Source organism: Myxine glutinosa, chromosome 14 (assembly GCF_964187855.1).
Source record: "Myxine glutinosa chromosome 14, kmMyxGlut1.1, whole genome shotgun sequence".
In the NCBI taxonomy this organism is placed as follows: domain Eukaryota; kingdom Metazoa; phylum Chordata; class Myxini; order Myxiniformes; family Myxinidae; genus Myxine; species Myxine glutinosa.
In genome coordinates, this window is record NC_136274.1 from 33,127,009 (window position 1) to 33,153,704 (window position 26,696).

General features: G+C 50.2%; 1 protein-coding gene across 1 annotated transcript; it reads left to right on the plus strand.

Annotated features, from left to right (window-relative positions):
* The first annotated feature begins 11,734 nt into the window (after positions 1–11,734).
* On the plus strand, positions 11,735–25,911 carry PIGA (phosphatidylinositol glycan anchor biosynthesis class A). Its single transcript, XM_068135517.2, has 5 exons — positions 11,735–12,755; positions 13,830–13,962; positions 14,472–14,604; positions 14,840–15,046; positions 22,468–25,911. The coding sequence occupies exons 1-5, from the start codon at positions 12,068–12,070 to the stop codon at positions 23,014–23,016; spliced, it is 1,710 nt and encodes a 569-aa protein (XP_067991618.2). The 5' UTR covers positions 11,735–12,067; the 3' UTR covers positions 23,017–25,911.
* Positions 25,912–26,696: the final 785 nt, after the last annotated feature.

A 26,696-nucleotide genomic window follows, 5' to 3' on the forward strand; every position in this document is an offset into this window, starting at 1 on the left:
CGTCGTCGCCTCCCACGGGCCCGGCACGGCCGCTCGAGTTGTGTCCGTCCTTCGCCACCCACCGGACGGCCACAAGTACGAGGCACTCAAGCAGCTACTCCTAGCCACGTTCGGCCTCACGGACGACGCACGGGCCGACCGCCTCCTGGATCTCCCCGAGCTCGGTGACACGCGCCCGTCGGTCCGAATGGACCATATGCTGTCACTGTTGGGCGACGAAGCCCCCGGTTCTCTATTCCGGGCGCTTTTCCGTTGCCAACTTCCAGCGCAGGTTCGCCTCGCGTTGGCCGGGACCGGGCTAACGGAACCCCGAGCATTGGCAGCCGAGGCGGACAAGTACTTCGCCGCTTCGGACACGCGGGCGAGAGTCGGCGTGGCCGTCACGGCCCTCGTGGCTGATGCTGCTGATGCTGCTGCTGATGCTGCTGATCCACAGCATCAGCTTATACAGCATACGCAGCATGCTGATACGCACCTCGTGACCGCCGCCACGCCCCGCCCACCGCCGCGGCGAAAACCGCCACCGCAGGGAAACCCGCCAACTCCACCGGCCTGGCGGAGCCAGCCGCGCTCCTCCAGCTCCACCACCTGGTGCTGGTTCCACGCCAAGTTCGGCCACGAAGCTCGGCAGTGTCATCCGCCATGCTCCTTCAACAGGTCGGGAAACGCCCGGGCCGGCGCTCAATAGTGGCGATGAGCGCCGGCCGTTCGAGCAGCCTGCTGTTCATAACGGACACCTTCTCCGGGCGCCATTACCTGTGCGACACGGGAGCGCAGGTGAGTGTCGTTCCCGCCGGCACGTCAGACAAGCACGCCGCGGGTGGGGGCCCCGCGCTGCTTGCCGCGAACGGGACGCCCATCCGTACGTACGGAAAACGCTGCCTCTCTCTGCGGTTCGGAGGGCAGGTTTTCCGATGGACGTTCGTCACCGCCGACGTGCCCATGGCACTGCTTGGCGCGGACTTCCTGTGCGCTAATGGGCTCCTGGTCGACGTCAAGCGCAGACGTCTTGTCCAGGCCGAGACGTTCAGCTCGCTCGCTTGTGCGTTGCCCAGCTCAACGAGCGGCTTGCCAAGCGGCTTGCCGAACGGTTCGGTTCCGGCCACGTTGGTCTGTACGCTTCCGGCAGCGGACGCATTCACCCGCCTCCTCGCCGGCTTCCCGGCCCTCACGCGGCCCACCTTCTCGGCGGGGGCCGTCAAGCACGGGGTGGCCCATCACATCCCCACCGTCGGGCCACCGGTCTACGCCCGGGCACGCCGCCTCGAGCCGACGAAGCTGGCGGTGGCAAAAGCGGCGTTCGCTACCCTGGAGCGACTCGGCATCGTTCGGCGCTCAGAGAGCGCTTGGGCGTCGCCGCTGCACATCGTGCCGAAGCCCGGCGGGGGATGGCGACCGTGCGGGGACTATCGCCGTCTCAATGACGCCACGACTCCCGACCGCTACCCCGTCCCCCACATTCAGGACTTTTCCGCCCGTTTGGCGGGCATGTCCTTCTTCTCGAAGGTGGACCTCATACGCGGCTACCATCAGGTCCCCGTCAGGCTGGAGGACGTCCCGAAGACGGCGGTCATCACGCCATTCGGACTCTTCGAGTTCCTGCGCATGCCCTTCGGTCTGAAGAATGCGGCTCAGGCGTTCCAGAGACTGATGGACAGCGTCCTGCGTGACTTGGATTTTGTCTACGTCTACCTGGACGATATCCTCGTCGCCAGCGCGTCCCGTGAAGAGCACCTACGCCACCTCCGCACGCTCTTCGAACGCCTGGGCCAGCATGGCCTGATTGTGAACCCCGCAAAGTGCCGATTCGGCGCCACCATAATCGATTTTCTGGGGCACCATGTCACCAGGCACGGAGCAGTCCCCCTGCCGGCCAAGGTGGAGGCGGTGAAGGGGTTTCCGCGCCCCCGCACGATCAGAGGGCTGCAGGAGTTCCTGGGCATGGTGAACTTTTACCATCGGTTCCTGCCCCGTATCGCCCAGCTCCTGCGCCCCTGCACGAAGCTCTCCGAGGTAAGCCGGGCAAAGGCGACGTTACCTGGACCGAGCAGATGGACACGGCGTTCACGGGCGCGAAGCTCGCCTTGGCTAACGCCACCATGCTCGCACACCCGGCGCCCGATGCACCGATCGCCCTCACCACCGATGCCTCGGACTACGCGGTGGGCGCGGTGCACGAGCAATGGGTGCGTGGAGCTTGGCAACCGCTGGCGTTCTTTAGCCGGCAGCTTCGCCCACCCGAACGCCGTTACAGTACCTTCGACCGCGAGTTGCTCGGGCTTCACTTGGCGGTCAGGCACTTCCGCCATCTGCTCGAGGGCCGTGCGTTCACTGCCTTCGTCGACCACAAGCCGCTGATCTTCGCGATGGGCAAGGTCACCGAGCCGTGGTCGGCCCGGCAGCAGCGTCACCTCTCGGCCGTGTCCGAGTACACGACGGACATCCAGCACATCGCGGGGAAGGACAACCCGGTGGCGGATTGCCTTTCCCGGGCCGTCGCCCACGCAGTCCACCTCGGCATCGACTATGCCCGGATGGCAGCGGACCAGGCCGCTGACCCCGACGTCCAGGCCTTGCGGACCGCCGTCACGGGCCTCCGCGTCACCGAGGTGGCGTTCGACGGCGCGGGCGCGGCCCTCTTGTGCGACGTCTCCCTCGGGCGTCCTCGCCCCATCGTGCCCGCGGGCTGGCAGCACCAGGTGTTTGACGCCATCCACGGCCTGTCCCACCCGGGCGCGAGGGCCTCCCAAAGGCTGATCGCCGACAAGTTCGTCTGGCATGGCCTCCGGAAGGCCGTCCGCGGCTGGGCCAGGACGTGCCTCGCGTGCCAGCGCGCCAAGGTGCACCGGCACACCCAGGCCCCGTTGGCCCCGTTCACGGTGCCGGAACACCGGTTTGACCACGTCCACGTGGACCTGGTGGGACCTCTGCCCCCCTCGCGGGGTTTCACCTACGTCCTCACCATGGTGGACCGCACCACCCGGTGGCCGGAGGCCGTGCCCTTGGCGTCGACAACGGCGGCCGATGTCGCGCAGGCTTTCATCGCCACCTGGGTCGCCCGGTTCGGCGCCCCCTCAGACATCTCGTCCGACCGCGGCCCCCAGTTCACCTCGGAGCTCTGGGGGGCGGTCGCGCAGGGGCTCGGGGTCCGGCTGCACCGAACCACGGCCTACCACCCCCAGGCTAACGGCCTGTGTGAGCAATTTCACCGCTCATTGAAGGCCGCGCTCTGGGCCACCCTCCGCGACGGCAGCTGGGTCGACAGGCTCCCCTGGGTCCTGCTGGGCCTCCGGACGGCGCCCAAGGAGGACCTGCGCGCATCCGCGGCGGAGTTGGTCTTCGGGCAACCGCTGCGGGTGCCGGGCGAGTTCCTCCCCGACTCCACGGCACCATGGTCGCTCCGCTCTGCAAGAGACCGCCCAGAGGTTCGCCCCGGTGCCAACGGCATGCCACGGGCACCCACCGACGCACGTCGCCCCGTAGCTTCGCACGGCGGAGTACGTCTTCGTCCGCCACGATGCCCACCGGACACCACTGCGGCCCCCGTACGACGGGCCTTTCCGCGTGCTGGAGACCGGGGCGAAGCACTTCACCCTGGACATCGGCGGTACTCCTGACCGCGTTTCGGTAGACCGCCTCAAGCCGGCCCACCTCGACGTGGACCATCCACCGCCAGTGGCCCGACCCCCACGTCGGGGCCGCCCCCCTGCGGGCGGACCCCCGGCACCGCCCAGCCCCGCCGCCCCCCGGTCCTGCACCCATCCCAGGGGCAGCCAGGGGCATCCCACCTGGCATCCCTGCACCCAGGGGGTGCTTCGGCCGGGTCATTCGTCTGCCCCGCAAACTGGCCCTCCAGGCCCTCCAGGGGGCGCGTGTGGCGGACACAAAAGCCCACTGGCGTGGTGACATCATTCCGCGCACCAAGTGGGCGGTGGCCACGCCCGAGGGGTAGGCGTGGCCTCATGATATACACCGGCCGCGCAGCCCGGAGCGGCGGGAGCGCGCCAGTGTTACAGTGAGCTCCTGAAATAAAGACGCTTATAAGTTACCGCTTGTCCGCTTCCTCCTTGCTCGCAAGCAGCGCGCGTAACGCCGCGCTTTAATATTAATATTGTTACAGATCGCGGTTATGATGTTATAGACCGAGCGGTGGTTTAAAACCGCGACCTAACAAAAACTCACCCGATTCACCCAGACTTTGGCCGGATCGCACCGCAGCTGCTCAATGAGGGGAAAAGACAAAAACGACGAATGCAAAGAGGAAAAGGAATAAAACGAGAAGACGTACAGACGAGTAATGGGTTTTATTATTTACACACACAAGCAAAAAGGGGCAATCAAGTTTTATTTACAACACATAGTCATAAGACGCAGGTGACACAGTGCAAATTTAGCTTACCTACAGGCTTAACTTATCCCAGGACAGAACAAACAGAACGCTGACTCACGCGGGGGATGCCAGGAATGGCAGAAGGTGGATGGCTGGAGGGAGAGGGAGAGGTCCAAGGGGGGGTCCCGCAGCACAACCGGCGCGTTCAGCAGCCGCCGTTCCTCTTTGGCCCTGCTCCAAACCGCCGTTCAGGCCCCCTTTGGCGGTTGGGTGGTCTTGCGGCTGCGGCCTCTGTCCGCTACGTTCTCAGGACTTGTCTGGTCCAAACCCTCAACTCTTCCTTGCTTCTTTCACTCCTCACCACCGACTCCTCACCGCAACCAACAACCTTGCAACCAACTCCTCAACCAACTCTTCTCCCTCAACAACCCTTCTCTCTCTTTTGCGACCGACTCAGTCCAACCCAGAGTGCATCTCTCTCTACTCACTTCCGGTTGCGCTTTTTATAGCGCCCCCAGCGATCACGCCCCCGGCGCTTTGGACACGCCCATCGGGGGTGCTCACCTCGGCCCTGGTTGGTCGCGCGACCCTCGGGCTCCGCCCTGGATGACGACGGGCGGGCGCGCCCCTCCTCCCCTCTGACGAGGTGCGACACGCCTTTCTTCTCCGACTCAATGCCTCGTGGTTAATGGCGGCAATTGGATCGGAGGTAATTGGTAATCGAGGGCTCAGCAGTGACGAGAGGGGGAATGGAGGTTTTGGGAATGGGAATGAAGGGAATCTATCTCTTTCACTGGTGCAATGGAGTATTTCAATTAATGGAAGACACAGCCTTACACTAATACACAGAATAAGATATAACTGTCAAAAGAAAGGATATATCGTGTCCTGCATGTATGTTTTATGGACTAACTACGGAAACGCCCTTTGACCTTTATACAACCACAAACGGAGGGAGGAGGGGTGATATTTTACAACAACCTTTTACAACAACATTTTACCACAACAACAAAATAAAAAAACATTCTCATATCCACAACACTGCACCCTCCTCCCCTTAGGCACGTCCCGGGCCTATTACTTTTACCTTAGTGTGGCATGTAGGTGTAGTTCCCTCTACTTTTAGCCTGACCCTGAGTGCGACAGTTTTAAAACATAAATAAATGTGTCCCGCTGCTCCATTGCACCCTGCCTAACAGACTTACGCCCACAGTTAACCGAATTGCGGAATGGTCTTCAAACTACACACTGACGGTGGGAAGCATTATTTACAATTGACGCTATTTTTATTTACAAAACTAACCCAGGACCTGTAATTGTTCTTTCTGGGGGGAGGACAGTCTGCTCTGCATCAATGCACCATGAAAGCACCTATAACGCACCAACACACCCTCAAGCACCAATCAGTGCAGTCACCACTGTTCATCAATAAAATAAATCCAACAAACCCAAACCCTGCAGGTGATCTCTTGCTCTTCGGCTCCCTCTGCTGGTTATTATTTGTTCTTCCAGATGTTGTCATTCTTTTGCTTTGCTTACTGGCGGCCTATTTTCAATAAAGTGTGCCCAATGTGTCCTTTTTTTATTTGATTTTATTTATGGCCCACAGGGCCGACTAGTGTGGTTCACCTGTGGGGCATCGGTGCCCTGTGGCCAAGGTCCGCCAGCAAGATTTCGGGCCCTCATGGCCGGTTCCAGCAGAGGGGCCTTGCCCCAACCCATGGGGTCCATAAGTGGTGCTCGGCCACTGACATGTGGTCCATAACGTGGTGCATCGATGCAGACAGCTGGTTCTGGGAATTTCGGGCGCACAATGGCCGACCCACGCACGCTCCCCTCGGCGCCCAACGGCGCTCAGGTCCTCATGTGGGAGACAAAAAGGGGGGACAAGACAGATGAGCGAGGGGTAAGGTCTCAAGGGTACACGTCAAAAAGGCAATGCAAGGCAAAATGCGTACGGAGGGCGAAGTGAGAAAGCTCGTCCCTACCGTACGTCACCCCCCTGTCACCTAGCCTACCCTTGCCCTTACGCCATATGTACAAAATCTACACATTACCAATTCGTCACTACTGTCACGTCTTCCCCATATTTCCCCTATACCAAATTCGTCACCACAATCCCTCTACTTCAAAAATTTGCCATCATCAATTCATCATCAATCCTCATAAGGAGGAAGAGATGGAATTACGCACAATGTCACACCCACGTCATGATGCGTCTCACATTCCAAACATTTGCACAGTAAAAATAATTAAACATGGCATGGTGTGGAGTACCTGTCACCTCAGGTGAGTGGATGCAGATGGTGCGAGGAGATCCTTCATCCTAACTATCCTCTAAATGATTTTAACACACTTTACACTACCCGGGTTCTTTCTCCGGCCAAACCATTGGCCCTCTTACACTATGGGTTCTAAAAACCAATTCCCATTGGCCAAACTGTGGTGCTTCTCAATTTGGGGTCTCACTCCCCCGATTCATCTCCCGGTGCTCTAGCACAATTTCTGGGCTGCGACGTGTACCTCTCCCAGTGGGTCTACCCACCTGCACACCTCCACCACTGCAGTTGCCACCCGAGCTTACCTAGCTCCTCACCCTAACCTATCTAACTGGGGCAGGCCCCTCCTGGCTCTGTCACCCCACTCGGTGCCCTCTGGCACTGGGCTACCCGGGTCCGTCCTCCGGATCCTCGGGCCCCATCCACAACAACTACTACCGGCTCCCAGAGCCCACCTGCGGCCTCACCTGGCCGACATCCTCACAGTGGTGGAGCGCCCAACCAACTACACACACTAACAGGCTACACGCCCAGCCATTTCCACAACACCAACGCACCCATCCACTTACCATTCTGTCACCCGCACCACAGATGCCAATATCCAACTACAATTTACCTGTACCCTCTACCTAACACTTACACTACCCGCCCCGGGTATCCGTGATGGGGGTCCACTCTTCCCCCATTCACACCTTTGCACCATCCACTCCACTCCACAATTTCCACCATTCTCACTCCACTACCATCCATTCCACTACTCCATACCATTTATTCCATACAACCACATACACCTGTTGTTGCACACCTGTGCAATCCTACCTGGTGCCACCTGCACCCTCCTCCTCTTCCTGGACCAGTTGGTCAACACAACACACAATCACCACTACTCCCTCATACACTGCTCCACACACCTGTTCAGTTGCACACCTGTGCAATCACACCTGTCCAATTCTCACCTGTTCAATCCTCACACACACGGCATCATCTCAGCTAACTACTCCCTTCTGAAACTTGCGCTTCCCAGTCGTCCCTTTAAACTATTGCGCTCCCACGTCATTATCATCCACACTAATCTACCTGCGTCCCCACTACAGGTATCAGTCACTAACTAACCTTAACGTTACCTAATGTCAATCTCTTCTAGATCCCTACAATATAACCTAACCCACCCGGGCTAGTTTTCACTGCCATACACCCCATAAACTATAGCTCCTTTGCCCCACGTCTGTGAGGGATGGTGGATTTGCCATCCCACCACATCGGGGGTCTCTCACTATCAATTTTGTACACCTAAATTCCAACCAATCAAAAATTTGCCAATCACTACTCATCATCTGCCAATCATTACTGCCAATCCTTTGCCAATCATCAAATTTTGTTTTTCTCTAATTTTGGGCCCAAAACACTATTACTATCACGATCACCATCATCACAGTCCGCTATATCCTAGCCTCGGTGCGTCATGACATCATTAAACTCGGCTTCGTAAAGCCGAGCAATGAATTCGGGTGGTTTGGTTGCCTGCAGGTTGAATCCGTCCGGCTTTCGGTTCAAGGGAGGTGGTTTGGTTGGACCGAGATTCCACGCACCATCTCGGCGCGGCACCTTGCGGTCCCGGGCCCGATGGCTCCATCTCCCCCGGTCGGAACCCCGTCCCCACGAGGGGGCACCGTTCCGCCTCCTCCCACTCGCCCTTGAACCGGACCGGTCGCCTCGCCCGACAAAGCCCGGACTCGACCGTGCGGGGCGGGGCCAAGCCCGAATCGGCAACGACGCTTCGAAGAGAAGCGACGCAGCATCGACCCGCGCCGGGCCTCGCACCCCCCCTCGCACCGAGTGCTCGCATCGGCTATCCGTCGCTCTAACCACTAAACCGGTTACCATCGATGCTTCACTTGCATGCTTACAAGCATACGCTACCTCTTTCACCCTCACAAAACCTGGCGTTCCAACGCCGTCCGTACATTCCACCAACGCTCTCTCTGTTACACACCACACCTCTTGCGCACACTTCGGTCCACACCTCTCCTCCGTTACGTCCTCCGTAACACTCACCATGGGCGTGCACTCCGCATTGCTCTCACTCCCTGTGTCACACCCCGTACACACCGACGTGCATTCTCGCTCGCACTCGGTTTCACTCCCACACTTTATAACACACCCACTCGCCGACGCACACTTTTTCCTCACACGCGTGCCATTTCCACTCACACGGGACCCTTCACCAACGCCCGGATGCTTCCTCGATCCCAAGCGCGCGAAAATTCTTTTGTCGCTAAACATCCTCCTGCAAAATCTACCCGCACAATATACAGCACGACTCACCTGGGGGATCCTTTTCTCCACGCGAACCTGCAAACTTCCATTCGGGTTAGCGAGTACAGCATCATGATTTGAGCAGGGACTTTGTACATAATCCATTTCTCCCTGCAATTCCCGGGTTACCTCCGTCATCTCTTCAATTTTAATTCCCGCTACTGCTTTTTCTTTATTAACCTCGGCGACTGTTGGCTTTAATAAAATTCCCTCTACTTCATCGGTCGCCGGCTTTTCCAAACCCCGTGTCGCGATTTCTACCCCCGTCATTGTACCCGTGCTTTCCTCCGCTTCGCTCAACCAGCGCTTTTCGACACGCGTTACCTCCCCGTGCACCCCTGGGACCCTTTCGCCCAACTTGCGGTCTCTGTCCCTCTGCTCCCTTGCCTCCCTATCGGCCCTCATTCCGTTCGTTGTTTCTTTTAGTTCCTTAGTCATTTGAACACCCATGTTGTTAATTTCCCTGTTGGATATGAGCCCCTGGGCATACATTTTGTTTTCTTCATCCCACTGGGTCAAAAATTTCAACATATTTGCAAGAAATGGATCCCAGGCCGTTGGCACCGCGGGCTCGGCTGCCGCGCGCTCGTACGAGGCGCCTTTTTGCACGCCTGATACCTCGTGCGTGAGAGCGCCATTTTGTGCACCTGATACACCCTCAACCACACCTTCTTTACTCTCCTCCACCACTTTTCCCACTTCTTCCCTGGGGTCCTGGGTCGATTCTACCCCGTCTATCTCTCCCACCGGCATCCCGTCGCCTTGAACAGCCATGGCGCGATTTCAAAATTCGGGTTTTGCTTAAAAAAAAACCAAATTTCGGCAGCTCGTAATTTTGACCAAAATTTTTTTTTTTAGATGTTTTTTAAAAATTTGGTTCGGGACCCGAATTCCACTCCCAGACACCAATTGTTACAGATAATAACACAATTGGTGTCCAAAATTTGGGCTAAATAAATTTAGTCCCAGGTTCGAATCCCAACTCCTGACAACCAATTGTTACAGATCGCGGTTATGATGTTATAGACCGAGCGGTGGTTTAAAACCGCGACCTAACAAAAACTCACCCGATTCACCCAGACTTTGGCCGGATCGCACCGCAGCTGCTCAATGAGGGGAAAAGACAAAAACGACGAATGCAAAGAGGAAAAGGAATAAAACGAGAAGACGTACAGACGAGTAATGGGTTTTATTATTTACACACACAAGCAAAAAGGGGCAATCAAGTTTTATTTACAACACATAGTCATAAGACGCAGGTGACACAGTGCAAATTTAGCTTACCTACAGGCTTAACTTATCCCAGGACAGAACAAACAGAACGCTGACTCACGCGGGGGATGCCAGGAATGGCAGAAGGTGGATGGCTGGAGGGAGAGGGAGAGGTCCAAGGGGGGGTCCCGCAGCACAACCGGCGCGTTCAGCAGCCGCCGTTCCTCTTTGGCCCTGCTCCAAACCGCCGTTCAGGCCCCCTTTGGCGGTTGGGTGGTCTTGCGGCTGCGGCCTCTGTCCGCTACGTTCTCAGGACTTGTCTGGTCCAAACCCTCAACTCTTCCTTGCTTCTTTCACTCCTCACCACCGACTCCTCACCGCAACCAACAACCTTGCAACCAACTCCTCAACCAACTCTTCTCCCTCAACAACCCTTCTCTCTCTTTTGCGACCGACTCAGTCCAACCCAGAGTGCATCTCTCTCTACTCACTTCCGGTTGCGCTTTTTATAGCGCCCCCAGCGATCACGCCCCCGGCGCTTTGGACACGCCCATCGGGGGTGCTCACCTCGGCCCTGGTTGGTCGCGCGACCCTCGGGCTCCGCCCTGGATGACGACGGGCGGGCGCGCCCCTCCTCCCCTCTGACGAGGTGCGACACGCCTTTCTTCTCCGACTCAATGCCTCGTGGTTAATGGCGGCAATTGGATCGGAGGTAATTGGTAATCGAGGGCTCAGCAGTGACGAGAGGGGGAATGGAGGTTTTGGGAATGGGAATGAAGGGAATCTATCTCTTTCACTGGTGCAATGGAGTATTTCAATTAATGGAAGACACAGCCTTACACTAATACACAGAATAAGATATAACTGTCAAAAGAAAGGATATATCGTGTCCTGCATGTATGTTTTATGGACTAACTACGGAAACGCCCTTTGACCTTTATACAACCACAAACGGAGGGAGGAGGGGTGATATTTTACAACAACCTTTTACAACAACATTTTACCACAACAACAAAATAAAAAAACATTCTCATATCCACAACAATATTATGGATATACAGTACGTTACCGGTTGAGTCAGCAGTACGAAAGTACTTGACTTTGCGACATTATTAAAATTTGTTTAATATGTAAACGGGGAAAGACGTATAACGTTTTGGAGGCCAAAAGGGTGCCCCTTCTATCATCGGATAGTTTGGTTTCGTGGCGTATGTAGAGTAGAGCCTGACGGATCTGAAGACATCATCACAGTTAAAGGAAGAAGAAGAACTTCTACGAAGATGCGAACGGAAAGGTTTGATGACGGTTTACATTTAATTTCGCTTTGGAATAGATTATGTGAAAAGAAAATTTAAATTGTATTGATTATGAGAAAAGGAAATGGTATTGCGGACCTGAAAAATGCCCAAACCAACTCGTGACGTGATGCCGGAAATGATGTAACATGCAGAAGTAATTTTTTCATTCCTCCTCTTTAAGCACGTAAAAATAAATGTAGTTGAAGGAATTATGCGTTTCACTTTGAATTAAAAACTAATCTAGTGATTAAATTAGGGATTTTCTTGTCGTATGTGCATAATGTTTGTTAATGTAAACCTTCTAAAATAAAACCACACCGGAACAAGGAAGTATTATTTTTTTCTTTTGGTGTATTCTTACACTCCCGGTGTTTTGAGGTGGCTGGAATACCACTTCAGTAGTGACATCGATATTAAAAATCAGGCCGATATTCATTGCCATTTTCCCTCACAGAGCGAGTGATTAATTCATTTTGAGATGAATGTAGCTATTGAGTATTGGTATTGCCATTGGTTCCACTGTATTATCGGATGAAGCGGTGTTCTCGTGTAGCTGAGGTCGGCTCACGTCTGTAGATGAAAGGACTCCGTGACGGCGGGAACCTGCGCTTGTGCTTCTGGTACTTCCTTCGATGACGCCTCACTCCATCTGCATGGTGTCCGACTTCTTCTACCCGAACGCCGGCGGCGTGGAGAGCCACGTCTACCAACTGTCTCAATGCCTTCTGGAGAGGGGTCATCGAGTGGTCGTGGTCACGCACGCCTATGGAGCCCGCGTCGGCATCCGTTACCTCACCAACGGTCTTCGGGTCTACTACCTCCCTCTGAGGCCCCTGTACAACCAGGCCACCGCTCCGACGCTCTTCCACAGCCTGGCGCTCCTCCGCTGCGTCTTCATCCGAGAGGAGGTCACCGTGGTCCACGCTCACTCTGCCTTCTCCAGCCTGGCTCACGACGCCTTGTTCCACGCGGCCTCCTTCGGCCTCGTGTCCATCTTCACGGATCATTCGCTCTTCGGTTTTGCCGACGCCAGCTCGGTGCTCACCAACGCGCTTCTGCGAGCCTCCCTGGGCGGGGCGACGCGGGCCATCTGCGTGTCCCACACGGGTCGTGAGAACACGGCTCTGCGGGCGGCTCTGCCTCCAAAGCGCATCTCGGTCATTCCCAACGCGGTCGACGCGACCCGCTTTACGCCAAGTCCTTCGCCTCCAAGTTCCCGCTCGAGTCGTGAGAACCATGCTGACTTTTCTGGGAGTGTGGGCGACCCAGGTGCCGGCAGCATTACCGTGGTGATCATCAGTCGCCTGGTCTATCGTAAAGGTAAAGTCGCCCTCGGTCTCTGGATAGACACGTCATCGAAGTACTTGCTACGTCTGAAGTATCACTGATAGTATCAGTGATACTGATACAACAGTGATACTGATACTGATACAATCAGCTTATTTACCCAAAGTACAATGTTAATTAACTCTTAGATGCAGGCGTCAAAATACCTACATAAACGCAGCCATTGGACCTCGGAGGCCCAACGGATGTATTCGTGTAATATATATATTTTAAATAGTTTTTTTTTTTCTTTCATCTCCTTTTTCAATTCAAGTCGATGCTCATGGATGTGTATTTGCTCAGAAAATGTGAATCATTGATCCTATTAGTTGGAAGAATCCCATACAAGTAATGAAACCTTTTTTTTTTCTTGCAAATTTTTTTTTTTGTTCTTGGTTTTTAAACTTTTTTCCCTCTAAAAAGTTGAGGCTCATGGAGGAGTATTTGCTCAAAAAATATGATTCACTAATCCTTTTATTTAGAATGTATATGTCCACAACTCAAAAATCCTACACTCATGCAGCCATTTGGCCTCGGAGGCCCCACGAATGTATTCATGCAAAGTTTGTTTTTTAAATTTACATATTTTTGTCACTGAATTATTTGTAACCAAGTTATAGGAGCATATAATGAGGCTCATATCAAGAAAATAATGATATAACATCGTAGTACAATATTTATGTGGGGCCTCGAAGGCCCCATGCCTGCATTCGTGTCGGATTTTTGGGTTATAAGTGAAGAATGAAGATTTTTCCCACGAGCCTGAATGAATTTTTTATTATGTCACTGAATTTTGCGTAACAACATGAAAGTTGGTGAAAATGAGGTTCATTCCAAAACAAAATTGTACAGCATAGTTTTTGCAACAAAAAAAAAACCTTGTGGGCCTCCGAGGCCCAATCACTGCATCCAAGGGTTAAAAACGAGTTTTTAATATAAATACGCATCCACAAGATTTGAATCCAGGGTTTCGGATCACGAGATGGGTTCTGTGGCAGTAGAGTAACGTCGTCGAACTATAATGAGGACATGGCTGGACTCATGTGTGTGGTTGTGATGGTTGTGCAGGTGTTGACCTGTTAGCAGGTGTACTTGCACAGTTGGCTGCAACGCGTAGTGATCTGAACTTTGTGATCGGCGGTGAGGGGCCCAAACGCATTGTGTTGGAAGAACTTCGTGAGCAGCGTTGCCTACATGATAGGTATGCCACGTGTGACGCTCATGTGACTAACGTACATTCTTTTTCCAACAACTACCACATCATCATATACCTATATAAGTACAAGATTGTGTCTGAACGGAGTATACGCTGTAACCATGACGCGTATAATGCTGAATGATTCATGATTTAAGAGCTCTTTGGCCCATACAGTGCATGTGGTGGTTTACAAACATCGATATTCACGCAATTTTGAGTTATGTGTATTTTCGTGGATAAATTGCGCACATAGGTGGTGTAGAGGCTCTGAGTCGCTGGTTTGCACACATACCAGAAATAAACAAGAAAGGACGTACACATGATCAGTACCTCATCGGTAACATGTTGGATAGGGGATGACATGGCCATGTTAACGACGTTTTAGGTTTCAAGCGTTTAATCTCGTCCACAATATTGCACTTTCATGCATGAAGTGTTTTTTCTCTATTTTTAAAGCCAGGTATTCACAGGTGTTCAGTTTTGAGTCCCTTGATTGTTGGTGTTGTGAACAGGATGACTCTTCTGGGTGCCTTGGATCACCGGCAGGTGAGGGATGTTCTGGTTGGGGGAGACATCTTCTTGAACACGTCTCTCACTGAAGCCTTCTGTATGGCTATTGTGGAAGCTGCTTCCTGCGGTCTGCAGGTAATACGCGACTTTCTCAGGGATTTGATGACTTGTAAATTAGAACATGGCTGAGGAGGCCATATCATACAAAATTTATTTTTTCAAGTAACCTAATTATTATTATGATAGGCATTAAAGACTTGACGGCCCAATGTAATTGAGCAAGATGTTCAAGGTATCGTCAGATATCCCCACAAAGTAATGCAGGGAATTTTAAGAGGGATTTAAACTATTTAATGTTACCGTCTGACAGGTGGTGAGTACTCATGTAGGTGGTGTCCCAGAGGTTCTGCCGCCAGACATGTTGACTCTCTGCGAACCAACTGTACGGGAACTCTGTGCCGGGGTCATTGCCGCCGCTGACCGGATACTGGCCGGAGAGGCTCCGGATCGCGCTACCACCCATGCACGTGTGCGGGACTTCTACGACTGGCGGGATGTGGCGAGCAGGACGGAGATGGTGAGTAATGATGACAATATAGAAAGTGAGTATTGATGACTCATCCATGATGAATGACACCTGAGAAATCCTGAAAGTGCAAAATGGTGACTTTAAAGGCTTCATGGATTTTAAAGGCTTTAAAGGCTTCATGGAGAGTTCAGGTATTTCCCCGCTTGACGCCGGGGTTAGGTATCTGTATCTTATTACCCTTTGTTATGCAGGAGCTCTTTTTCCATTATTTCTTATGGGTAAATTAAGGTACACTTTGTTTCCTAACCCTAATTCTTTGAGTAGCGAAGGGATGCTTGGTATCATGATTGTTTTAGCTGCAGGTGACATTATAACATTGCCTTGTTCACAGCCTGGTTAACACCAACCCGTGAACGGATGGACCGAAACGGGCTTCAACTCCGAGACGTTCCAAATTATGGCGGAATCAGCTCGCGTGCACTGCTGTGGAGAATCACGAGGACCTTACAGCTTTCACAACCAAACGGGTTTCTTCCCGAACAAATACCAAGCGGGAAAAATGAATTTAATAATAACTATATACAATGACAATGAGGTAAAATATATCCTATAAAAAACTAAGGTGCCTCATTCATAATCACTGACAGGGAAGAGGGACAAAACCAGGCGGCTTATCTCTGGTGTGGCAGCGGGGGAGTGGGAAGATGGGCATGGAGCATGCGATGAGACAGCAGGATGATGAGGTGATGAGGAGACGAAGAGGACAATCCACAGGCAATGGGGGAGGATGACAACAGCACCAATGCCAAGGCAGAAAGGCAAGACAACCTTGTTAAAGCTCTTCTCCTTCATATTCTCCCCAGAACTCCACAGTTCTCTTCATAAAACGCAAGCTTCTCTGTGTTCTGTTCCAGCTCCTCCAGGCTTCCAACCTCCCCCTCCCCCCTTTCTCCTCAGACCTCTCACAATCCTATTGGAGTTGTTCCCACTCAATTCTCCTCAGATCTCACCAGTCCTCCTCAGATCTCACCAGTCCTCAGATCTCACCAGTCCTCCTCAGATCTCACCAGTCCTCAGATCTCACCAGTCCTCCTCAGATCTCACCAGTTCTCCTCAGATCTCACCAGTTCTCCTCAGATCTCACCAGTCCTCCTCAGATCTCACCAGTCCTCCTCAGATCTCACCAGTCCTCCTCAGATCTCACCAGTTCTCCTCAGATCTCACCAGTTCTCCTCAGATCTCACCAGTCCTCCTCAGATCTCACCAGTCCTCCTCGGATCTCACCAGTCCTCCTCGGATCTCACCGGTTCTCCTCGGATCTCACCGGTCCTCCTCGGATCTCACCGGTCCTCCTCGGATCTCACCGGTCCTCCTCAGATCTCACCGGTCCTACTCAGATCTCACCGGTCCTCCTCAGATCTCACCGGTCCTCCTCAGATCTCACCGGTCCTCCTCAGATCTCACCGGTCCTCCTCAGTTCTCACCGGTCCTCCTCAGTTCTCACCGGTCCTCCTCAGTTCTCACCGGGCCTCCTCAGTTCTCACCGGTCCTCCTCAGTTCTCACCGGGCCTCCTCAGTTCTCACCAGTCCTCCTCGGTTCTCACCAGTCCTCCTCAGTTCTCACCAGTCCTCCTCAGGTCTCACCAGTCCTCCTCAGTTCTCACCAGTCCTCCTCAGTTCTCACCAGTCCTCCTCAGTTCTCACCGGGCCTCCTCAGTTCTCACCAGTCCTCCTCAGTTCTCACCAGTCCTCCTCAGTTCTCCTCAGTTCTCACCAGTCCTCCTCAGTTCTCACCGGTCCTCATCAGATCTCACCAATCCTTCTCAGTTCTTTCACAACAAACAAGCTCTCCTCAAATCTGTTGCAGTTTTCCACACAGGACTGTAAGCTCTTCTTTCAGCACACAGAACCGAGAGCTCTGGCTCTTCCTTTGTCTCTCTTGACAACTCTCCGCCCCTCCTTCAGGCGTTGGGGTCCACTCCACCCCAGTCCAGGGACGATTATAGCTCCGCCCCCCTCTCTGCTTGCCTGACAGAATCCCATAGCTTTCTGCTTCTTGTTTGGGGCTGGTGTGAACCCCGTTCTACAGAAATGTCACCCGGCACGCCCGGAGGATGTTTACAAGAGGTTTTAACACATGTTTCCTTAACTTTAAACCTTCCCTATGTTATCACAAAGATATCATGCACATTCAAACACAATCCTTCAGCTAACAGGTTCCTACATCCCTACATCGAGATTTACTTCCTACTCCCACGTGGTCCATACTATTCTACACAGTTCTATGTAGAATCGTGGCCGACCTCGGAAGGATGACAGGCTGAGTCAACCCCCCTGGCGTTAATTCAGCGATCGATCGGGATTCGAACCCAGGATCCTAGGATCCCAAGCCGGCACCCTAACCGCTAAGCCAACACCAGGCTACAGTAACACAATAATGAAGTTAATTTAGTTATAACACTTAACAAAACGATCTTGAATCCAAGTTTCTGCACAAGAAGGGGGCATCAGGTGTTGGAGGAGATGGTTCTTTTTAACTCTTTCATTCTGAAATTTTGATTTTTTTTTTGAAAACGTTTTGAAATGTTAATCCTCTCATTGAAAATTAATTGGTGGGAAAAGTGTAGCGGTGGTATCAGCACCACGGAAGTGACGTTGCGCAATTACCAGACACCGTGTTGTGGGAATGGCTCCTTCATCTAAGTGGGGATAGCCTGAAATGAAACCATCCGTTGTAGCAAACCTTCACTTTTCTAACTCATTAAGCGGAGGATACCTGTATACTCATGTCTGTGCAGCCGAGGCATTGTTTTCGGGTTATCTGTCCGGTTCTCCATCCATGTGTCTGTGCGTCCGGCACGATAACTTGTGAACCACTGAAGGGATTTTTCTTTACCAAACTTGGTACAAAGGTGTATTATGATTCAAAGATTAACTGATTCTATTTTGGATTCAATGGGGTCAGAGGTCATGTGATCTTTAACTGAAAGTAGCTGATTTTTGTTACCGCGATAACTTGTGAATCATTGGCGTCAGGAAGGGCATCCGGCCATAAAAACATTGCCTCAAAAAGAGAACCATGACAATTACAACTACATATGGGCAGGGTACAGCCCGAAGTGGAGATCGGTTTCTGAGGTTTGGGACATGGAATGTAGGGACAATGACAGGGAGATCAGGAGAAGTGGTGGAAGTATTGGTCAGAAGAAGAGTGGACATATGTTGTGTGCAAGAGACGAGATGGAAGGGAAGTGGTGTGAGAATGGTGAAGGGTAGGCAGGGACAGAAATACAAGTTTGTGTGGCAAGGGTGCCCGGAGGGTGTGAATGGTGTTGGTGTCCTGTTTTCTGAGGAGTTTGTAGACAGTGTGGTGAGTGTGACCAGAGTGAGTGATAGGTTGATGATGGTGAAAATGATGATTGGAAAGCTCTTGGTGAACGTCATCTCGGGATATGCTCCACAGGTTGGTCGGAGCGATGAAGAGAAGGACAAGTTCTGGTGTGCGATAGAGAAGCTGATGGAAAACGTGAAAGATGAGGAAGTTGTTGTGGTAGGAGGAGACCTAAATGGACATGTGGGAAGGAGTATGGACGGTTTTGAGGGAGTTCATGGGGGTTACTGATATGGTGTGAGAAATGGAGAAGGTGAAAGGATTTTGGAGTTTGCTGATGGAGCTGATTTGTTGATTTGTAATACTCAGTTCCAGAAAGGGGATAATAAGCTTGTTACATTCACGTCAGGTGGGTCGACGACAACTGTTGACTACCTGATGGTGCATATGCGAGATAGGGGGCACCTCCGGGACACAAAGGTGATCCCGGGGGAGGAGGCTGTTTCACAGCACCACTTGGTTGTCTGCGACATAAGGGTGAAAGGTGCGAGGAGAGCTCGGCGGGTGAAGTACCAACCGAGAATGAAGGTGTGGAGGTTGAAAGAGGTGACAGTAAGGGAGGCATTAAAAGAGAGGCTGAATCGGGTCGAGGATGATGTCGTTGAGCTTGAAAGTGGTTGGATGTCAATGAAAGATAGTCTGTTGGGAGCTGTTGGTGAGGTATGTGGATGGACAAAAGGACCACCGAGGCACTCGGAAACATGGTGGTGGGATGATGAAGTTGGAAAGAGGATTGACGAGAAGAGGGAGAAGTTCAAGGAGTGGCAGAAGGCGAAGGGTACGGGAGCAGAAAAAGCAGAGCATGAAAGTTATAAGGCTGCAAAGAAAGAGGTTGCAAAGGCGCAGGAGACATGTAGGAAAATGTTCGGAGAACGCTTGGATTCGGAAGAGGGTCAGAGAGCAGTATTCAGGATTGCAAAGCAGATAGCGAAAGAGAGGTGTGATGTGATGGGGGTCAGTTGCTTGAAGGATGAAGTGGGACACATCGTTGTGGACCCAGATGGAATTAAAGGAAGATGGAAAATATATATGGAAATGCTGTTGAATACAGAGAATGAATGGGATGGCAACATAGAGAGTAACCCAGTTTTAGGACCGGCAGAGAAGATAACTGAGAAGGAAGTTGAGGAAGCGATAAAAGCAATGTCGAGTAGAAAAGCGGGAGGGCCGACGGGAGTTGTGGGAGATATGTTGAAGGCAGCAGGAAGTTGGGGTGTGAACAGAATGACAGAGATTTGTAATCTGGTGGTGAAAGAAGGCCGAATTCCAGTGGATTGGGAACTGAGTACCCTTGTCCCTCTATACAAGGGGAAAGGTGACCCTCTGGAGTGTGGCTCGTACCGAGCGATAAAGTTATTGGAGCATGGAATGAAGGTATTGGAAAGGGTGTTGGAGAGGAGGATAAGGAAGAAGGTGAAGATCGACGAAATGCAGTTTGGATTTATGCCAGGAAGAGGAACGACAGACGCGCTCTTTATTGTGAGGCAGTTGCAGGAGAAGTACATGGAGAAGAGGAAGAAGTTGTTTCTTGGGTTTGTTGATCTGGAGAAAGCATTCGATAGGGTTCCACGCGAAGTATTGACATGGGCATTGAGGAAGTTAGAAGTGGAGGAGTGGTTGATCAGAGTTGTGATGGCAATGTACAATAGAGTGCGCACAGCTGGAAGGACGAAGGATGGGAACAGTGGTGAGTTTGAGGTGAAGGTGGGAGTGCATCAGGGGTCGGTACTAAGTCCACTACTATTTGTAGCTGTGATGGAGGTGCTGGCTCAGACCGTAAAGGAGGGTTTACCGTGGGAGTTGTTGTATGCAGATGATCTGGTGTTGATTGCGGAAAGTATGGATGGACTGAAGGAAAAGATGAACAAGTGGAAGGAAAGTATGGAGACAAAAGGTCTGAAGGTGAATATAGGAAAGACGAAGGTGATGGCAAGTGGTAAAGCATGTGGTGAGGTGGAAAGAACTGGGAAGTGGCCATGTGCTGTGTGCAGGAAGGGTGTTGGAGTGAACTCCATTCAATGTACAATGTGCGCTGAGTGGGTTCATCAAAAATGTAGTGGTCTGAGAGGGTCATTAACCAGTGTGGCAGCTACATTCAAATGTAAGGTGTGCACAGAGGGAGCTGCAGATGGAGGAAATGTTGAGTTGGATCTTGGAGAGGGCGTGAAGCTGGAAGGTGTGAAAACATTTTGCTATCTCGGAGACATGCTGAATGGAGAAGGTGGATCAGACTCGGCAACGGTTGCTAGAGTGAGATGTGCATGGAAGAAGTTTCAGGAACTGAGTGGCGTGCTGATGAGGAGGGGAGTGTCGTTGAAGCTGAAGGGAAAGGTGTATGCTGCATGTGTGAGAAGTGTTATGATTTATGGGAGCGAGACATGGGTCATGAATGTAGAGCAGCAACGAAGGCTGGAAAGGGTGGAAATGCGAATGGTTCGGTGGATGTGCGGAGTGTCGCTGAGAGAGAGGAAGACAAATGATGAATTGCGAATGATGATGGGAATAGAGCCTGTGATTGATGCTGTGAAGAGGAACAGGTTGAGATGGTTTGGTCATGTGTTGGAGGAAGGATGAAAGTGACTGGTTGAGAAGAGTGATGGAAATGAATGTAGAAGGAAGTAGAGGACGGGGAAGACTGAGAAAGACTTGGCTAAAGATGGTGGAAGAAGAAATGCGGGCAAGGGGGTTAACAAGGAGAGATGCAGAAAATAGGGCAAAATGGAGAAGATTGTCATGGGGACCGCAAGGCTAACCCCCGCTCTTGCAGGGAAAATGGCCTTAAAATGCATGTTGTTGTTGTTGTTGATAACTTGTGAATCAACTTGTGAACCACTGAAGGGATTTTGACCAAACTTGGCATAACTATGGATTGTAATACAAAGATGAACTGATTCAATTTTATGCCTGGTTCAAAATGGTTCTGGTTCAAAATTGTTCTGGTTCAAAAACTGGTTCAAAATTTCAAATATTTAAGTGCCCTTTAATTAGTCAAGTGCCTTAATCTGTGTCACTACAATAACTTTTGAACCATTGAATAGATTTCAGTCATACTTGGCACACATATGGACTGTAATACAAAGATGACTCACTTTTGGATTGAACAAGTCAGAGGTCACGTGCCTTTTGAAAATCATTTTGCAGCCAATAACTAGAGTTAGAAGCATCTGATGTCTCTCATCTACTTATCTCTCTTCTTATTTCACCCTCTCTCTCTTTCTCTCTCTCTCTCCCACTCCCTCTCCCACTCCCACCCCCACTCCCACTCCCACTCCCACTCTCTCCCTCTCTCTTCCTTTCTCTTCCTCTCTCTTCCTTTCTCTTCCTCTCTCTTTCTTTCCCCTCCTCTCTCCTTCTTTCTCCTCCTCTCTGGCTCTTTCTCCTCCTTTCTGTCTCTTTCTCCTCCTCTCTGTCTCTTTCTCCTCCTCTCTGTCTCTTTCTCCTCCTCTCTGTCTCTTTCTCCTCCTCTCTGTCTCTTTCTCCTCCTCTCTGTCTCTTTCTCCTCCTCTCTGTCTCTTTCTCCTCCTCTCTGTCTCTTTCTCCTCCTCTCTGTCTCTTTCTCCTCCTCTCTGTCTCTTTCTCCTCCTCTCTGTCTCTCTCTCTCCCCCTCTCTATCCATATATCTCTCAAGGGACTTTTGATTATTTTTCATGTGACCTTTAATTGAGATCAAACAAAACAGTTGGTTGACATCTAACTTGGGCGGAGACATTTCCATTGACGCATTTGTGTCAAATTCTATTTTATTGTTGTATTTAATTATACATGCTGTAATGTATTGATCTCGCTGAAGTCCCGTGATTGGTGTGTAACACTGTAGGATTCCCCCTTGTTCATGAAATAGAGGGAACCCTGCCATGATTGAGAAAATGCCTCCCTCATTGATAGCTTGCAGAATGTTAGCATTTTCCTTTCTGCCTCATTTGTTGTTATTAATCATTATCTTTCGTTTCATTGTGTATTTCTGACAGTCTCTAAACCATCAGCTAAGAGTGGGGAGGATGCCTCAATGTCTTTCTGCAAAATTATTGCATGTAATATGCCCACCACCCTTCTTTTTTTCCCCTTGTACCACTTGTAGGTGTATGATATGGCAGTCATTGACCACCTTCCATCTCTTTCTGACCGTCTGATGGGCTTCTCGCATCGCTGCGGTCCGATTTCAGGAGCTGCATTTGCTTTTCTCGCCGTGCTGGACCTCTTGCTGCTCTACGTGCTCGCCTGGCTTTATCCGACTGACCTTATGGACCGTGCAGTCGACTGTCGCCCTCTGCGTTTCACAAGCGGCCTCGCAACCTTTCAGCAGAGCAAACACAATACTTGTGGTCACACACGTGCCCAATGTGGACTTGCACATGATACCGAGACAGGTTCCCCAAAATCCAATGCCGTTTCAAAATTGGTTTGCAAGCCATTGGGCAAGCAAGCTGCGAAACATCCTGCCAATGGTCTGATACACTGTGGAGAGAAAGCATCAATGTCAGCTCTTAATGCAATGGACATATGTCAGCAGGCAAGTGGAGATACGAGGATTGATAATATGCAAAGCAAAACGAAGAACCACATGTTGGAGACAAGTTTGCTCTTACATACCAGAGCAAAGAAACGATCAACTAACTACACACATTGATTAATGCGATGATTGAATCGGCACATAGTGGGGATTAAAACGGCTTCGATTTTATTTTGGAGTGTAAATATGGCCATGAGGACTTAGAAAGTCAAGGGCTAGGATATTTACATACAAGATTGAGTCGTATAAACTTTGGGGAAGACAATTGTAAGTTCTAAATATTTTTGATATTTAAAATCGGGATATTTATAAGATCAGCTGGACTAATCTTGAGCAAACTTCCACAAACCTCTTAACTGCTGTGGATAACTTATAAATAATTAAATACTGTGTTTTTCATTTGTCTTTCCTCCATTCTTTAAATTTGTCCAAACAATTTTAGTCGAGATTTATGTATTCTCGCATTTCCTGGGTTTTGTTCCAGGTCTTTCTCCGATATATTCGTTTCTTATAAAAGAATCCTATTTTATATTTAGCATTTGTCTGCATTTTAAAAGGAATGTCGTTTTTGTAAGGGTCCATGTGGGCAATCCATAATATCGGTGTAACTATTCCATTAAATATTTTCATTTTTACCTCCTAAGATATGTCGCTCCTATTCCACGAAAGCAATTTTTCATTCGCAGTTCTTACCTTTAGAGACCGTCGCAGTTCTTCCCTCTTCTTTTTGTGTTTTTGTTATTTTTCCATTGAATGTTACAATCGACCCGATTATATTTAAACTAATTTACTTGTCTTAAATAAGGCCTTCTCATTTTTACATGGGGTATTTGTTCTTTTCTGTTCACTAACGGTATTTCACTTATTTATTAGCGAATTATTAAACCAAAGAATTGGGTTATTTCTTCCATCTCTGATAAGTATAGGGTGTCCACAAATTACTGTTCCAAATTTGAACCATGATAATTTAAAAAATGAAATGGGATACAACAATTCGATTTGCTGCATGTGGAAGAACATTTCTCATTTTTATTATTATGATTTGTCAAGATCCTCTGAATTGGAATGGAGTTGTGGGAACTGCAATCAAAACGATTCACTAACGTGTTCAACATCCTCAACACTAGCCCTTGGTTGGCCTGTCTCCTTCCTCTGCAGGAAGCTGCCATTCTCCATATTTTTTTTGTTTCACTCACAACTTATTTTTTTCAATGGTGGCTGCCTCCCATAGGTCGTCCTGAAGCTTGGTTGAACCTGGGGTTGCTGATTTGATTTCTATAAACCAGGCAACGCACTGCACATTTTCTTCTCGGTATGCCATTTTCAGTGAACCTGCTGTCACGTGTCACAGGAGACAAGAATTTAAGAAGGGCCCCTCCTTTCACATATTCAGATGCATAGGGCTGCTGAGGCAGTTTTCCATTGTCTCGGGGGCATTATCCTGGACGGGTCGCCACTCCGATGCAGGATACTCGAATGGCTCAAACATTCCCAGAAAGCTGGTACTCCTTTTGCCAACCTCGGAAGGATGACAGGCTGAGTCAACCCACGTTGTGTTATTTAACGACACGACAGGGGCTCAAACTCAGGGCCCAAATATCTTAAGCCAGCCATCATTAAGCCAACGCAGGAGACCTGGAGAAACAAAAAAAGGTCATAAAACACTGAGAAATGTTTTTTCACATTCAGCAAACTGCATTGTTGGATCCTGTTTTATTGTTATTAAGCCATGAAGCCGCTTCAATATTTGGTTATGTCCGTCTGTCCGTCAAAAATTAAGAAGAACCTTTCTGACCCACCGTGTTTAATTCAAAAGGGTAATGCTAATGGGTTCTAAAGGGTAATTGTCCCCCGTCGCACCGCGGAGCGAAAGGGGGACTATGGTTTTCCCCTCTGTCCGTGTGTGCATGCGTCCGAGCGTGCGTGCGAACGTGCGTGTGTGCATGCGTCCGTGCAGGCGAACGTGCGTGCGTCTGTGCGTGCGTGCGTAAGCGAAGGACCGAATTCTAATTTGGTGTGTGGGTGCAACCCACGTCAAAATCCAAGATGGCCGCCGCCATGTATGTTTGACGCCATGTATGTCTGAACCTTGTGAGCGGAATATCTTGAAAACTAAGCAAAGTACCAACTTCTAATCTGGTGTGTGGGTGTATCTAGGCATAAGGAAGAACGCTATTGAAAATTGGGTCGCCACGTCAGAATCCAAGATGGCCGCCACCATATATATGTTTGAACCGTGTGAGCGAAATATCTTGAAAAATAAACGAACTACTAACTTCTAATCTGGTGTGTGGGTGTATCTACGCATAAGGAAGAACGCTATTGAAAATTAGGTCGCCACGTCATAATCCAAGATGGCCGCCTTGCGTCTTCCACTTTGTCAACTCGCATCACTTCAACGACGGGGGACCTAGGCGTAACGCTTGTTCTAAATGGTTTCATTCGTTTCTGGGCGTTGCCTATTTCATATTAAAAATGCCAAACTGTACTGCTTTCTTGGGACACAGGTGCGATATTTTTTTTATTTTTTTTATGATGGTTTGAATTTGTATCGGTAATTTGTGGACACCCTATTGAATGAACATTTTAAGGCCATTGTGTTAGTTTTTTAACAATGATCTAGGATGCACATGGTCACATAACAGTCAAAATGCATGGGAAAGGTTTGTTCAATGTACCAAACCCTGGATGTGTCTCGTGTACATATTACTGATAACTCTGCATTTTGTTTACAAAGGACAAGGATATCGGTCAAGTTAATTAGGTTTTTCTACCACTTTTCTCTTTTTAAATAGTCCTTGTTTTTCTCGTTTATCGAATAATGCTTGAATGTGTTGATGGCCTATCTGACTTTCCTTGGATTAGCCGCCTTGCTAAACACATGTAAAGTAAGTTCCCTTCTGTTACAAAGTGAAGGCAAATGTAACTTGCCGATGTTCAGCCAGTGAAGTTGTGCTGTTATAATGCTTGATGTGTTCGGAGGCAGTGTCTCATTAAACACCATCATGTATATCTGCTGCCTTTTTAACCATGCAAACCGAGTGATCACAATATGCAAGATTTTGAGTGCCAGCTTTCTCTGGCTCGACAGAGCAGCTCAAACAAAACGTTCTCACTTAAAAATATAAGGAGTAGGTCTTCTTTCGTATGCAACACGCCTGGCTGTGGGTAGCATCATTTGCTTCGAAGGAGAGTTGTGGGTTGTGGGATTCTTGTTCGAATGCACTCATCACTCCAGAGTTTGAAGGACACATTAGCCCACCATCTCAAGTTACCCCAATCCTTACCCACCATTTCTTCTTCCCTCCCCCTCCATTAACCCGTTCCAACCCAACCCTCTTACTTGTAGGTTATTTTTTTCCCCTTTCCTCCTCTTTTCCTGTTCATTCATCCCCTTGCTGGTTTTGTCCATCTGTACTTCGTTTTTTTTCTTCTTCTTCCACATCGTTGTATCAGCAATTGCCCCACCAACTCTTTTATAAACTACTCGCAGGGGAACTTGGCGTTGCCCAGTGCTGTTCTAATCCTGTTGGCATTTTAAAGAAATCAATTTTTGTTTGTGGGGGCCTGAAAAACTTCGTTACACCAACTGAGGAATGCGGTCGGGAATAATATAATATTACCTTTCAAAAAGCTACAAAATGGCTTAGGCACGATATAGCGATTTTTTTTCTTTGAAATAAAAACCAACTTTGTTTTTTTTGCCCAAAACTCTCCCAGTCACTCACTGATGAGCCCTCTGAAAGTTTGATGAAGATCCGTTTGGCCATCTCTGAGAAAAATGGGGACACAGACTA